This window comes from Trachypithecus francoisi, unplaced genomic scaffold (assembly GCF_009764315.1).
Source record: "Trachypithecus francoisi isolate TF-2019V2 unplaced genomic scaffold, Tfra_2.0 Lachesis_group10, whole genome shotgun sequence".
Lineage (NCBI taxonomy): Eukaryota > Metazoa > Chordata > Mammalia > Primates > Cercopithecidae > Trachypithecus > Trachypithecus francoisi.
Genome location: NW_022681455.1, coordinates 21,196,078 through 21,212,117, shown reverse-complemented (window position 1 = coordinate 21,212,117; position 16,040 = coordinate 21,196,078). Strand labels below are relative to the sequence as shown.

Below are 16,040 nucleotides of genomic sequence, written 5' to 3'. Positions count from 1 at the left end.
GCCCAGTAATGGGATTGCTAGGACGAATGGTATTTCTGTCTTTAGATCTTCGAGAAATCTCCACAAAGTCTTCCACAATGGTTGAAATAATTTACACTCCTATCCACAGTGTATAAGCATTCCTTTTTCTCCATACCCTCACCACCATCTGTTATTTTTTGACTTTTTAATAACAGTCATTCTGACTGGTGTGAGATGGTATTTCGTTGTGGTTTTGATTTGCATTTCTGTAATGATCAGTGATGTTGAGTTTTTTTTTTTTTTATATGATTGTTGGCCACATGTATGTCCTCTTTTGGAAAGTTTCTGTTCATGTTTTTTGCCCAGTTTTTAACAGGGTTGTTTTATTCTTGTAAATTTGTCTAAGTCTGGGAATTCAGAAGGGGGATTATACCACAATGTGGATTAAAGCATTTCAGGACAAACATAAATGATTTGGCTGTTTATATTCTCACACTAGGTTTATTCTCTCATGCCTGCATTCTCATAATATAGACACTGGAACTGAGAATAACAGAGAAGCACATAAGATAGATCTCTGTATAATTATTGATGGCCATATAAACAGAATTTTTAAGTATGATCCAGGCATGTTCTTGGGTTCCTCAGGAAGACAGAGGTACCCAATATTTTCAACGTAAGAAACATATACCCACAAAATCGCTCATTTTCCTAGAAAATATACCTGGCACAATAAGGATAAAGTAACATTCAGCAGCAACAAAGTCCAATCTGTTCTGAAACAAAGTCTATTTACAAGTTCATTTATTTTGGGGTCCTTCAGTCTATATATAACCATGAGCCTTACTCACCCAGATTTAACATTACAAACAAAGACTCAGTAGTAGGAAGCAACAAGCTTGGTAAATTTTTCTGAGGAGTAGCTGAGATCAAGAAAAGCTTTGGCCTCTTGAGCAGGGCTAGAATTAGGGGCTGAGGCCTGGACAAGGGAACAAGTGAGTAGTATCACAGAGCAAAGAGGCTGAGACCCAGGTATGGGCAGAGATGCCAGTTTTTTTTTTTTTATATGATTGTTGGCCACATGTATGTCCTCTTTTGGAAAGTTTCTGTTCATGTTTTTTGCCCAGTTTTTAACAGGGTTGTTTTATTCTTGTAAATTTGTCTAAGTCTGGGAATTCAGAAGGGGGATTATACCACAATGTGGATTAAAGCATTTCAGGACAAACATAAATGATTTGGCTGTTTATATTCTCACACTAGGTTTATTCTCTCATGCCTGCATTCTCATAATATAGACACTGGAACTGAGAATAACAGAGAAGCACATAAGATAGATCTCTGTATAAATTATTGATGGCCATATAAACAGAATTTTTAAGTATGATCCAGGCATGTTCTTGGGTTCCTCAGGAAGACAGAGGTACCCAATATTTTCAACGTAAGAAACATATACCCACAAAATCGCTCATTTTCCCTAGAAAATATACCTGGCACAATAAGGATAAAGTAACATTCAGCAGCAACAAAGTCCAATCTGTTCTGAAACAAAGTCTATTTACAAGTTCATTTATTTTGGGGTCCTTCAGTCTATATATAACCATGAGCCTTACTCACCCAGATTTAACATTACAAACAAAGACTCAGTAGTAGGAAGCAACAAGCTTGGTAAATTTTTCTGAGGAGTAGCTGAGATCAAGAAAAGCTTTGGCCTCTTGAGCAGGGCTAGAATTAGGGGCTGAGGCCTGGACAAGGGAACAAGTGAGTAGTATCACAGAGCAAAGAGGCTGAGACCCAGGTATGGGCAGAGATGCCAGTTTTTTTTTTTTTTAAGTGGAAAGACCTGACTAAAGCTTCCTGATGCTCAAACCCAGATCGAGCAGAGAAGTTGAAGAGTTAGAATGTTGGGTAGAGCCTATAATCTTGCTGATGGGAAGTAGCATTTCAATTTCATCTTTTATCAGTATTAGATCATTTGGCAGGCAAGAAAGGACGTTCCTTTCATCCACCTCTTCCCTTTCAGAGAGGCTGTTCCCAGTTCTCAGAATTAGGTTCCCAATGAAGCCTGATAAACTTAAAAAAAATGTGTATGAGTCCTTTTAATATCTGATAAAAGTTTTCTCTCTTTAATATTCAGAAAGACACAAACTTCTGTTTCCAGTTTTAGGTGTTCCACTGACCTCCTAAAATTTATTCGCAAGTACCAGGATAAGAATCAAACGGAGCACTGATGATTATAGATGGCAAAAAACAGTGCCAACCATTGCCAACAGTTAGATCAAACCACATACTGACATGTCTCAAAAGCTATAGGTGGATGGTTGAAATAAAAGACTTTTCCTTTCCATTTCCTTGCTGAAAACAAGTAATCTAGCATGTCTTTTTATTCATCAAAAGGGAAAAAATATTTTGTATACAACAGTAGAGAATATATTTACATATTATTCTATTATTCCAGAAAGTATAAACCCTAAGGAAAAGAAATGTTTAAAGACACAGCTTGAAGTGCTGAATTCAGTCTGGAAAATCTGTATTGCTTTGATGAAACATAAGCGCAGCATGTACTGAGTTTGCTATTATTTTGAAACTATGAGGTATTTTCTAAAACTCGGCAAAGGCAAACATATTATTAATGTTCATAAATTACCATGCAACAAAAGTCCTTGACAAGTATCTACTGTCTTTCACCAGATGAATTTATTTCACTAAATATAGAATTAGGTTAGAATACAAGGTCACTGAAGTAGAAGTAAACATACAAAAATCCAGGGTAGCAGGAAGCTGATTTGTTACAGTGATTAAAAGATTTCTAAACCAAAAACAGATGGGATATTTAAAATATCACTATTTGCAATTAACCTTATGATGACATGTACCATAAATACACTAAATGTAAATCTTGAGCAATACTACATATTTTAATTCAAGCTAAATAAAAGGTAGCACAATATCAACGTGAACGTTAGTGTCAATGTTTTTTGGCAATATACAAAATAATATGTTTAAAAATATATAATTTGTTTCATTGTAATTTGAATATAGAAATAGTCCTTATTAAGAAGCACTTGCAACGCAGATTAATCAGTTTGCCCTCTCTGGTGCAGGTTGTAAGCAATGCACTAAAATTTTCATACAATTTTGAGACACGCAAGTCTCTTAAAGGGAGATAAGTTACTTTAAACTATTCATGACAGAGGGAGGACCAGGATAACTTTTTAAAATAAACATTTCAACTTTTATTTTAGGGGCAGGGGTACATGTGCAGGTTTGTTATATAGGTAAACTTGTGACTTGGGGATTTGGCATACAGATTATTTAGTCGTCCAGGTACTAAGCTTAGTACCTGACTTTTTTTTTTCCTGAACCTCTGCCACTTCCCCCCGATATCCGTCAAGTAGGCCCAGTGTCTGTTGTTCCCCTCTATCTGTCAATGTGTTCTCATTGTTTAGCTCCCACTTATAAGTGAGAACATGTGGTGGCTGGTTTTCTGTTCCTGCATTAGTTTGCTAAGGATAATGGCCTCTAGTTCCATCTACGTTCCTGCAAAGGACATGATCTCGTTCTTTTTTATGGCTGCATAGTATTCCATGGTGTATATGTGCCACACTTTCTTTATCCAGTCTACTGTGGATGGGCATTTAAGTTGATTCCATGTCTTTTCTATGGTACATAGTGCTACAATGAACATACACATGCATATGTCTTAAATACATAAAATCTAGATACTTCCTATTTTCCTTACTGCCCAAGAGCTTTAACAACTTTTCCCTGTCAGCCAATCCATGAAACTAAAACCAAGACAAACTGTCTGATCTTAATTTCTCCTCTCTAGTGGAGATTTTAAAAAGCAGTAACAGTTAAGAGGCAGGAAGAGAAGAAAGAAGTTAAGAGCCTAGATTATCTACAAGTTCGATAATCATACAATAAGCTCATTTGTTCTAGACAGTCCTAAAGATACTATCTATCACTATGGTATCTTAGCAGGGCAAATAAAACACAACACATCCCTTAGATGAATCCCTAACTGTCCAGTACATCGTCACAGACGCGTGACTCATGAGAAATACATATGACAACCATTCCCAAACTCTTCCGAAACTGGATATTCAGCAGATATGACGGTACTTCAATACATGAGGCATGAAGCCAAGGAACAGTTAATAAGCCAAACTTTGAGCTATCATATCATTCAATATACATTTATTAAGTGTATGAAGTGTGTGTTATCACAGGCACTGATATACAAAGATGGACAAGACAACATCTCCCTTACGATAAGAGTCATGTTGGATTTGTACATAAATAAGTAATCATGATGCACCATGATGAGTGCCCAAAGAGACAGAGACTTGTTGAACAGAGGTACTACGAAGCATAGAAAGTATGTGGGAAGAGTTTGGGAAGGCTTCCTTGAAGAAGCAGTAGAGTAGAAAGCATTTGCAAACTAGAATACATTAGAAACCAGTTCAGTGGCTAACTGGCTATGTCATTTAGCCAGTTATTTAACCTTTCTAACCCATGGCTTCTCAATTAACGAAACAAAAATAATAGCCAGACACAGGGGTGAAAGTGAAATTCCATCTCAAAAAAGTGGGCAAAAGAAAATTGAGGATAATAATATCTATATAGCTAGCCTGTTGTAAGAAGAAAAAGAGATCACACATGTAAAGCACTCAGTTTCCTGCAAACAAGAAGCACTTGATAAATTGTACTGATTTTATCAGTTAGGAGTGATTTCAGGTGCCTCATTAGCAGCAGTCATTGTACCACTATTATTGGTCTCCTGGCAACTTGTTGGGTTCACATGTCTTATTTTTAGTCTGAGTTAATACTTTAGCTGGAGGCTACCTATCACTAGGAGGAAAAACTAAGAAATGTAGTTTTAAGAGTAATCAAATTCATAAACCGCTTCACTTTCTATAAGGTCAGAGTTCATTAAAGAGGAATGCGAAGGTTATTACATTAGCAATATCAATAGGAAAGTAAACACAGGGAAAATATATCTCATTTGCCACTACAGGGGCGATAAATTAGCCAACACACGTAGTAGTCAATATTGGTATGTCTGATGAACACATCACTACCAACTGTCATCATACAGTAAGTATATCATGAGAAAAAGGTAATGTAAAAATTTCAGGAGTATGAAATGGTAAAAAAAGAAAAAGATACATAGGAGGTATCATTAGAGTACTCCTCAAGGGATAAAGGAATAAGAATGTAATAGAAAAAAAGAAGTACCCTGAATGTCCTAAAGGGCTTATTCTTATCCTTTAGGCAATAGGGACCTTAAGGTGACATAAAGCATGTTGATTGTTTTAACTATTGATTCTATTATCATATGCAACTTTACTACCACATTGTATAAGCTCATAGGTATATTTCTTCAATTCCAGGGTGTCTTTGTCACAATATATATGTTTGAGATATCTTTTGTCAGCTATATCATAATTTAAATGAATCCTATATTGTTTTTGAAGGGCAGTGATACTAAAAATAAGGTTTGCAGATGTCCCAAACACATACTTCACTACTTGTCTGTCTATTAGTGATAAAAAGTTCTCCTTCCCTTCCTTTTATTCAGTCCACATGCATTCAATATTTACTATATAAAGTGCCACACACAATGCTAGACTCTTGAAGAAACCTTCAAAGTGATCCTGTGTTAAGTGTAATATGCATCCTCTATTCCTATGCAGATTGAATAAAATGTGTTCTCAACAGATGTATCTTTCCCCAGCATACTTTTAAATAATGATAAAAACTTTGATGCTTTCCTTTATATAACTTTCCCTTTAAACTGTTGGTTGTTTTTTTTTTAAGTTGGTAAAAAGGGTTTTAAAAAAATCTGACAGTCAGGTGAATAGGAAGTGAACAGAATGAAGAGGAGGGAAAACAGACCAGCCAAGTGCTCTCTAATTAAAGTCTGTTGTGTGAAGCATCTTCCAAAAAGACAAGAAGGCTGAGTCTTACCAATATAAAATTCTCAGGAAATCCTTGCCCTGAAGGTATTAAAGCATCAGGGTAGTTATTTCAAGAGTGGATTCCTTCAATTCCTACAGTTTAAAAAATCACCACTTTCATTTGCTGTTACTTTTTCTGTTTTCATCTTTTTTTTTTTCTTACTGGTGAACTCGGTTCGGCACCCTTGAGATAAGTCATGTAATTTCTGTAGAGTCTAGTAAGAGGAATATGGAATATGTAAGTCTAGTGAGAGGAATATGGAAATTTACAAGGTTTTGCTTTACACAGGACTGAGGAACACCAGATTTGGGCTCCCTTCCCTATTGCCCTTTTTGACACTGGGAAGCCATGTAAACCTGCTGGGGCTCAGTCACCTTTTCTGTTATATAACGATGTGTTTGTGGAATCCTGAGTGTTCTGGGCTCTGCCATGCAGAGGATGAGAAGAAACAGCAAGGTGTGAAGGTCTGGTCCAGGAAACAAAGGAAGAGTTTAAAAGCTCTTACTTTGAGATGGTGTAGACCTTTGATTCTTGTATATCTTTGTTTCCTTTTGCTCTATTTCTTTTGGATGGCCTTCTCCCTGGGTGTGGTATCGTAGCCTGGATTACCTCCTGCACATAAAGTGCATAGTAGTGGGTGGCTTTCTATGGGGAACAATTCTCACCCTTGAAGCTCATTTACTTCATCATCTTTTGCTGCCTCTTCTGGCCAGAGGTTAGGATTTCAAAGTTCAAGACTACAGTGTGGGACTCTATATTTTATGAAGAAGGCTCTTTTTTTTTTTTTTTTTTTTTTTGAGGTAATCTCGCTTTGTCACCCTGGCTAGAGTGCAGTGGCACAATCTTGGCTCCCTGTAACCTCTGCCTCCTGGGCTCAAGTGATTCTCCTGCCTCAGCCTCCAGAGTAGCTAGGATTACAGGTACCCATCACCCCGCCGGCTAATTTTTGTGTTTTTAGTAGAGATGGGGTTTTACCATATTGGCTAGGCTGGTCTCAAACTCCTGACCTCAAGTGATCCGCCTGCCTTGGCCTCCCAAAGTGCTAGGATTACAGGTGTGACCCACTGAGCCTGGCCAGCTCTTCCTGTATTCATTCTCGTATTCACTCATGTATTGAGCCACTACTGGGTGGGATAGATCCACAGACAGATATAACAAGAGCATTGCCTCAAGATGACAATGTAGGAGGAAAGGCCAACATGATACATAGTTCAAAGGATTTTAAAAATATAATGTCATGACAATCAGAACCTGTTATCACTCCAACTACAATCTATGAACTAAACATCTGGTGTTTTCCAGGGAAAGTACAAAGTTATATTTCAGATCTTTTGTTGATTTTTAGAAGCTCTTCTGGAGCATCTATGCAGAGGTCAACAAGTCTGGCACTACTTCAGGTGCTGAGCACTAGGATTTGCTACACACACAGTATTGGCTGCTGCAATCTTACAATCAATTAAAATGCTGAATTTATTCCAAGGAGTATTTGGTTAGTTACCTCGGAGCCAACACAGGATTTTTTTTCCTTGTGCTTATTCCTACTTGAACTTATCTGACTCTATCTATTGTGGGTCCCTGGATCCCTGATCAGATCTTTTCCAATCCAAAAAAAGTGGCTGTTATCATAAACTTTATATTGATGGAGGCTATTTCCCCTCCTATCCACTACACATCTAGTGCATCTCCTGGTCTTCATGATGTACGCCTCTCATATTTACTGCAAACACAGCAAGACTGTCACGGCTTTTAGCATATTTGATTTTTTTTTTTTTTTTTAACAGAGAATCACTTTGCTTTATCAAGTGTTGAGTCAAAGGGTTATGTAAAAGTTGACATGCCTGCGACTTATTTTTTGAGTCAAAGGGTTATGTAAAAGTTGACATGCCTGCGACTTATTTTTAACTAGCAAATCATAATCATCCCACACTGTCTAAAATACTAAACTTAACATATAAATCATATGCCCTTACTAGAAAGAGCTAGCTAGAAAAATGTAAATAATAAAATTAAAATTGCTAAACTCCCTCATTATGTATTTATAATTAGCAGTCAAATTATTAACTCTGTTTTCAGAATTTCTGAAATAGGTTGTTGATATTAAGGAAGCTGTTCAACAAAAACCTCAACAAGTATAGTCTTAAAATCAAATCAGTGAAATAATCTTTTAAATGTTTAGCTAGCTATCCATTAGCATTTGCATTAAATTTCAGCAACAGTGGTTGTTTTAGCTTTTTGGGATGTTATTTTTCTGCATAAACATACTGCAAAGAACACACTTGATAAAAAATAAAAGTTATTTGTTTTCATATTTTACACATGACTTTCCAATAGCACTAATCAGATTTTATGTCCATAACTATGGGTATAAAGTAATTATTTTATTTCTCAAATAGTAGTCTGGATCCCCTGTCCATATTCTTTGCTCATATTTACTGTGTCATTTGTCATCAGGTACCACAGTTACCTGGACATATGCCCATTTGCCTAGTTTGACAGAGCTACTTAAGGGTAAGCATCCCAATCTGTGGAAAAGTATTAAAAAAAGTCAGGGATCACAGAACCACCTTTGTTCACAGTGATTACCATCATGTCGATAAATGAAAAATAAAGAAGGAAACTCTCTGAAAGAAAATGTCATGTATTCAGGGATGGGCATTACAATGGGAGTACAGATGCCACGGTAACGCATGTGCGAATCAAGTGGAAGAGTCTCTTGTTCTGTGTCCCTCTGATTCAACTTCACCCCTGTGTATCTCCAGATGAAGGGAGGAAATTGAAAATTCATCCTCAAGCTTCAAGTACAGTACCCTTTCTGATATGGCTAACAGTAGTTTGGGTAACACCATATTGACTGTGGGTTGCAAAATTAATGCAACATATTAGCAGTTCTGAATCAGACAAGGGATCAAAATGGAGGAACTGAGGCAAATTTATGTGCTGGAAGACAGAAGGACTACAAATAAGAAACAAAGAACTGTGGCAAGGTGGCAAGTATTGAAAAATTGGGGCAATGTTAATTAATGACGAGGAAGCAAAAAGTGTTGGTTGCCAAAGAAGGGATTTGAAAGTCTTGATTCGTTCTTGGAAATGCGGGACTACAAAATAAATAAATAAATAAAATTTTGAAAGAGTTTTAAATGAAGCTGATGCGATGATACTGAGGCTGCCACACTGTCTCGATTGGTTAGTGTCTATGTCAGCATGCAAATGGGGTGCTTTTCCTTACCTCCAGATGCTCTAAAATATACGGCGGATTTGTCATGCCAAGCCTCAGCATTGCTCCCTCAGGAATCACTTCAACCAGTTTCCACAGGAGTGTGGGGAGATTGGTGCCAATATCTCTGCCATAAGCCCCCGTGTCTTCACTGGTCAACCATATCTCACAAACACCCTCTGTGAATCAAAGGAGATAATTAACAAATCTGTGGCAGAGCTGTTTCCTTCATCATACAGCTGCTCACTCTTTATAATGCAGTATTTCTCAACACTATTATTCAGGCAGGCTGGGTATTCAACTGCAGAGAAAAAGCAGCTTATCCCATGGTGCCAGTGGGTTATTAAGTTCATTTTACGAACACCAGAGAGTTACAACAATGCTGTAAATTATCAGTGTGTCCTGTGAAGTGATTAACATTCACAGCCAATCAGTTCAACTGTGCTTCCCCCAAAGCACTTTGATCAAGACTAAAGCCTCAGTCCCACCTCAGAGAATACCTAGTTTATTGAATACTCTAAGTCCTGGAACTGAAAGTCACTTCACAGAACAGGTACTATCAGCAGTTAACTCATTAATCAGTATGGCACCAACCTAAGGAGAAATGCCAAGTGTAGTTAAGGTTTAGCTCACATATTATTAATTATTAGGTACCCATTTTTCTCGTAGCAACTATTCTAGTCTGTCTTCATTATTCATTCAAAAATAGTATTCATTTTATTGCTGCATTCAAAAAAGTTGGTTGCTGCCTAAACTGAGTGTTTGTGTTGGAAAACCTGTTTACTGACAGCTTGCTTTCTATTTTCCACAAATCAGACGTTAGGAAAACGTATATATATATTTTGTGGTTATTATGTTATAAAGAATCCTGACTGCACATATCATACCCTGCAATGATGCTGCTTCAAATGTCCAGAGGAAATACTTTGGGATTCCCCTCATGTTATTTAAAATGAATAAAACAGAGTTAGCAAGAGCCATTCAGGCTTTCATGGCACACAGAACTTTTCTGAACACATATTCAATGAAATGATCAGCCTATTTTAAAAGGCCAAATGATTAACAAGGCTAAAACAAACAATGAAGTGAGCCTGTGAAATTTGTTCACGCTCAAGTGGTTTGTTGCTTCTGCAGAAGCTCAACACACACAGAGGCACACAAACTGAAGACTTTAGCCTGAACTAAAGTATAAGTTTCTAGAAAGTGTCTTCAAATTATAATTTTAAATTATCTTTAGTTGACAGAACAGAAGAGTTTCAAAAATACATTTAAATATTCCTAGCCAAGAGAGACAACAAATAAAACACATGGCTTTTATGTGAGTGTGGACTTAAAACTTACAGAATAAAAAAGCATAAAATAAAGATCTTTGCTCCTCTTAATATGTTCCAAGAGGTAGAAAAAAACACAGCATAAAGATTTCCAATCACTATTATTTTCTTTAGCATAAGAAATACAATTACTTTAGCAAAAAACTAAACCATATAAAAACATTTTCACTTTTTCCTGCCTATCTTTCTGAGACATACACATCCTCACTCACACCCACACAACATGGAAAATACAAGGATAGAAATAAGATTTTAGTTTCCCCAAATTAAAGAATCAATAACTTAGCATTGAGAACAGAATACGTAGAAAAAAGATCACTTAAAAAGCTTTTTAAAAAATAAAAAGCTCAATACATTTAAAAAGCTGAAGATATTTTTAGCATCTGAAAATTAGTAGTATTATGGATATATGGGTTTTCATAGTTTAAATTAAATACCTAGTTCCAGAAATAATAAACCTTTGCTTAATCTTAATCATTTCATAAAAAGCTTTATCCTCCAAAGAAATAGTCTGGCATGTCCATAGGCTATTTTTAGAGGCGTATAATTTTATAAATATTCTCTGTAGATGAAATAAATCTTTTTCTATTTAAAAAGTAGACTGAAATTAGTGGTATCATCTTTAATATTATATCTGCCATTAGACACTGGACTCATACAATCTTTTTTTTTTTAACAAAATCTTATCAGAAAATCCACTCCAGGAAAAGAGATGGCTAAGTAACAACATAAACAGATTTCAAAACATTCTGAAAGAGGTTATAAAAACAGGACATTATCCATGATTTTCCAGTTACTGGCATTTGAGCAACACAATATGAATATTTTAAAATGAACAGAATAATTTTAATTTATAATTTTTCCATCCAAATGGTTCCATGTTATGCCTTATGTAGAGAGCGCGGGTTCCTGGAACAGTGCCTTGCCTTTGCTAGATGAATATAGAAGGGGAAAAATCGCTATGAATAGGAATGGAAATAACATCCATGGAGAAACAGCAGCCAGCTCTTCAAGCTGCATAGGTGGGGACCAATAGCCCCCTGGTGGGCTGAAACTTCAAATTAAATCACATAAAGAGGAAGCAGCTGTAACACTAAATCAGCAACAACAGGAATAATGGTCTTGAGGTCTCCAAGATCAAGGCTGCTAAAATACTCTACATAATAGCAACCTGGTTTAAAACACAATGGAACGAAAGAGCATGCGCAAAGTGAAACCCTCGGACTTGAGGAGAATTTTGCTTTGCCAATTCAATTCAAAAATCTGTCCAAGATGATCTTGTTCTTAGTCAATGTGAGAAAGTTCAGCTTTTGTAAGGGTGTATTTCAAGCATGAATCCTAATGAGAATGGATCTCTCAAACAGAGTTAGGATATGGAAGTCATTACATACTAAAAGTGACGCTAAATGTGGAATCCCCACGCCTGACATCCTTTTCCCTGGAAAGTCTCCTGATTACTCATAGCACAGGCAGTTCGTGCCAGGCCACGCTTGCATATGAAGTCACCAGAGCGCCTGAGGGCTTCAGTAGTCACTAATGGACACACATTGGGACACAAGCTTGTATCTGCACACTTAATTGGCTAGACTTATGGACAGAAGTGCTTGCCTAAACAGCTTCATTTCTTAAGGACTTCAGTTATGAGCTTTATTTCTTTGCACATTCAGTTCTCAATTCATCCAAACATTTATTTGGCCCTTACCATGTGCCCTGCAGCTCTTCCAGCTCACAACAGATATGGATTCACCATTAAAATGGCTATTAGCTAAGAGCTGGCAAGGGGACACTTACTAACGTCCGCGACCCTTCGCATCCATCCCTGTTGTTAGTGGGGATACAATGGGACAGTCTTCAAGAACACAGCCTTAGACCAAAATGAAGGGTCTGCTGGGCTGGCTTAAAATGGACACAATGTCGGCCTCAGTAAGATAGTCTCAGTCTGCACTAGAACTTGGAATTTGATTAGTATATGTCAGGAAAATAAACGCATGAAAATGAAAAAGAGATGCAAGCAGGAAGAACTAAGATAAGAGAAGTGAATACCCATTAAATACTCCCATGCCTGTAAAAATAAATATATGCAAAAAAAGAAAGTGGTAGGGTAGGAAAGTGGGAGACAGAAATTGGGGTTTTTTTAAGCATCCAAGGGAAGATTTTACTTTTTTCTAAAATTGTTCATCTACCTGACTTTTGTTCATTTTCCCAAAAATTGTTCAGTCAACCTAACTTTTTAAATGAACATTATGTTCATCAGATCATCCACCATCCTTCTGATGCATTAATTTTGGTAAAAGGAAAGGCAAATACTGGGAAGAATGAAATGTACTATACAGGAAAAAAAGCCTTAAGTTTAGTTATTAGATTCCATGATCATCTTATCCAAGCAATTATAGATCAGCCTGTAGTTGAAACACAAGCCATTTCCCCCTGAATAAACAGCAACCCCAACAGCTAGATTCCCATCTCTGCTCCATAGCAATTTGAGATGACAAGAGATGGAAGTAGAAGACCTAAAGTTTGATAATAAAAGGAGGATAATATCCTCAATCAAAGAGTCTCACCACAAAGAAAATTCTCTTTGAAAAATCAAACTTGGCCAAAATTCAATTTCAAAAGATTATGACTCACTATAACTTTATGTATGATCTTCATTGTAATAAATTAAAATATGGGTGAAGACTGATTTCATCTGGTCAAGAAGTAGCATTTCTCTAGTAGTTTCTGCTTTATCTATGAGGAAAATTTCCAGGATAAGTTGTTTCAATTATTCATGAATAGTCTCTAAAAATAACTACAAACACCCAAAACCTGTAAATAATGATTACGGGGATCACTTAGCTAAAGAGCACTGGATGGCAGGGAAACCTACATCAAGTACACATCATTTAAAAATCCTTGGAAAATCTGCTAACTCTACCTCCCACAACCCGGTGTGTGCTCTCCCCTCTCCATCTTTTTCTTTGTTTTGTTTTTTCTGAGACTGTTTCACTCTGTCACCCAGGCTGGAGTGCAATGGCACGATCTCGGCTCACTGTAACCTCGGCCTCCGGGGTTCAAGTGATTCTCCTACCTCAGCCTCCTAAGTAGCTGGGATTATAGGTGCACACAACCATGCCCAGCTAAGGTTTGTATCTTTAGTAGAGATGGGGTTTCACCATGTTGGCCAGGCTAGTCTCCAACTCCTGACCTCAGGTGATCCACCTACCTTAGCCTCCCAAAGGGCTGGGACTACAGGCATGAGCGACCGCACCTGGCCCCTCCCCCTGTCTTTTGTTCTCCATTCCTATCCTTTGTTTTTTCCTCTCAATTTTATCCTTGAGTCTTTCTCTGCCATCTGGTTCCAGCTTTTATTCTCCCACTAAGGAAAATACATTAAACATATATTACTTGTTATATTTATTTCATATGCATTAAATTGTCTGCTTTTACTTCCTGCTGCTTTCTTTTAAGGGTCACAGTGCATTATATTTTTAGGGGTTCTTTCTTCTTAAAAAATAATCTTAGAAAATTCAGAAATTAGGCCGGGTGAGGTGGTTCACGCCTGTAATCCCACCACTTTGGGAGGCCAAGGCGAGTGAATCACCTGAGGTCAGGAGTTCGAGACCAGCCTGACCAACATGGAGTCACCCCATCTCTACTAAAAATACAAAACTAGCCGGGTGTGGCGGCGCATGCCTGTAATCCCAGCTACTCAGGAGGCTGAGGCAAGAGAATCACTTGAACCCAGGAGGCAGAGGTTGAATTGCCTGTAGTTTCCTGAGCAAGTCACTGTAGCTCTGGCCACTATGCTTTACACCCATGCTGTTTCCTCTACCTAAAATGACCTCTATTCTTCTTTATGTAAGAAATGCCTCTTTGAAGCCAGGCACTCGTGCCTGTCATCCCAGCAGTATGGGAGGCCAAGGCAGGTGGATCACTTGAGGTCAGGAGTTCAAGACCAGCCTAGCCAACATGGTGAAACCTCATCGCTACTAAAAATACAAAAAAGCCAGGCACAGTGGGGCATGCCTGTAGTCCCAGCTACTTGGGAGGCTGAGGCAGGCGAATTACTTGAACCTGGGAGGCGGGGGATGCAATAAACTAAGATGGCACCACTCCACTCCAGCCTGGGAGACAGCATGAGACTCGGTTTCAAAAAAAAAAAAAAAAAAAAGGAAAAGAAATACTTCTTCAGAAAACTTTCGTGACCACTGAGAATAATTACATGCTCTTCTCCTGTGCTTTCAACACTCTTGTACATAATTCTGTTAATACAATGTGTTATAATTATTGGTTTGTCTTCCCTGAGAGAAAAGAAGCATTTCCCAGGCAGAGCTGCAAAAATTTAAAACACACACGCCTAGGACCTATCATGATGCTAGCAAACAGCAAGGCCTCAATAAATTTTGGTTCCATCAATCAACATATTTGATGGGATCGCTTTCAGTAAAAAAAAAAAAAAAAAAAAAAAAAAAAGAGAGATGCACAGATTAAGTATATTTCAGCCAACATCTGAAAAGCACCTCTTCCTATACAGACACATAAATATACACACATACATATAAACAGACATACACACACACACACACACACATACAGAGACTGTGCATAAAAGTGGAGGAGGTTATATATTAGGCAATGAGGAAATACCAAAATGAATATTATTTGGACAATATGGAAATGCAGCTTGAATGTTGCAAAGTTTCTTCCATAGTCTCTTAACTTCTACACAAGATTAACAGTCCTGCTTAGGGTTCACTATTACCCTACAACAATAGCTGGCCAGCACAGCAACTGAATACAATCAGCTTTTCACTTACAGGTCTGATTTTCTTTTTAGTTAAAAAGAAGTTCAGACAGATCAATACCCAGAAAACAAACTTTAACACTATTTTTATTGCCTTAATAACAAGAGTTAACAAAGAGATGGTATTTCCAGACCTTACTGATATCTGTAATTATACTTGTTACAGAAAAAAAAATTTGTTGGCATAAATTGATAATGCTGTTGCTAAACAAAAACAACTTGTTTATTTCTTTCAAAAGGTCATCAGAAAGAATATTGTTGATTTCCATACTTCTGCAGGAATTTGGAAATAATGGAAAGTTCAAAATAAACTAAATACCATAAAAGGATGATACACTTTCTGAAAACAAGGCATCTGACTCCCTAGTCTCCAAAATCTGTAATAAGCCTCAATGAAGCAGATTAAGTTTATCCTCTTAATACCATAGTATGTTATGCTCCATATACGGGCATTTTTAATACCCCTAGAGAGAATATAGACAGCAGTGTCTATGAACAGGTCCTCTTGTGTTTCAGCATGATGTGGAGAGAGGTGTAATTCTATCTTTAAAAATCACAACGGGCTCAACCGCTAACAGTCCCAAACATTATGGATACACAAAGGAGGAGGAAGAGGAAAGAAGAAAATCATTAGATGCCTGCAATGCAGTACATTGTTCTCAGAAAATATTAATAATCAGTTGATAATGGTGATAAAAACTTTTCGAGATTTCAAGACTAACAAAGAGCTACAGAATAGTTTAGAGGGTAAAGAAAAGTAAAAAAACAAAGGATTTTTCATTATTTC

The 16,040-nt window shown here is 37.2% G+C and overlaps 1 protein-coding gene across 3 annotated transcripts in view; it reads right to left on the bottom strand.

Annotated features, from left to right (window-relative positions):
- The window catches only part of CDKAL1 (CDK5 regulatory subunit associated protein 1 like 1), a 723,350-nt gene that overhangs the window by 276,969 nt on the left and 430,341 nt on the right, over window positions 1-16,040 (bottom strand). For all 3 annotated transcript variants that reach the window (XM_033216358.1, XM_033216361.1, XM_033216360.1), the window contains one exon: window positions 9,149-9,315. In XM_033216358.1, the coding sequence (XP_033072249.1) occupies window positions 9,149-9,315 (167 nt within the window). The remainder of the gene's footprint in view (window positions 1-9,148; window positions 9,316-16,040) is intronic.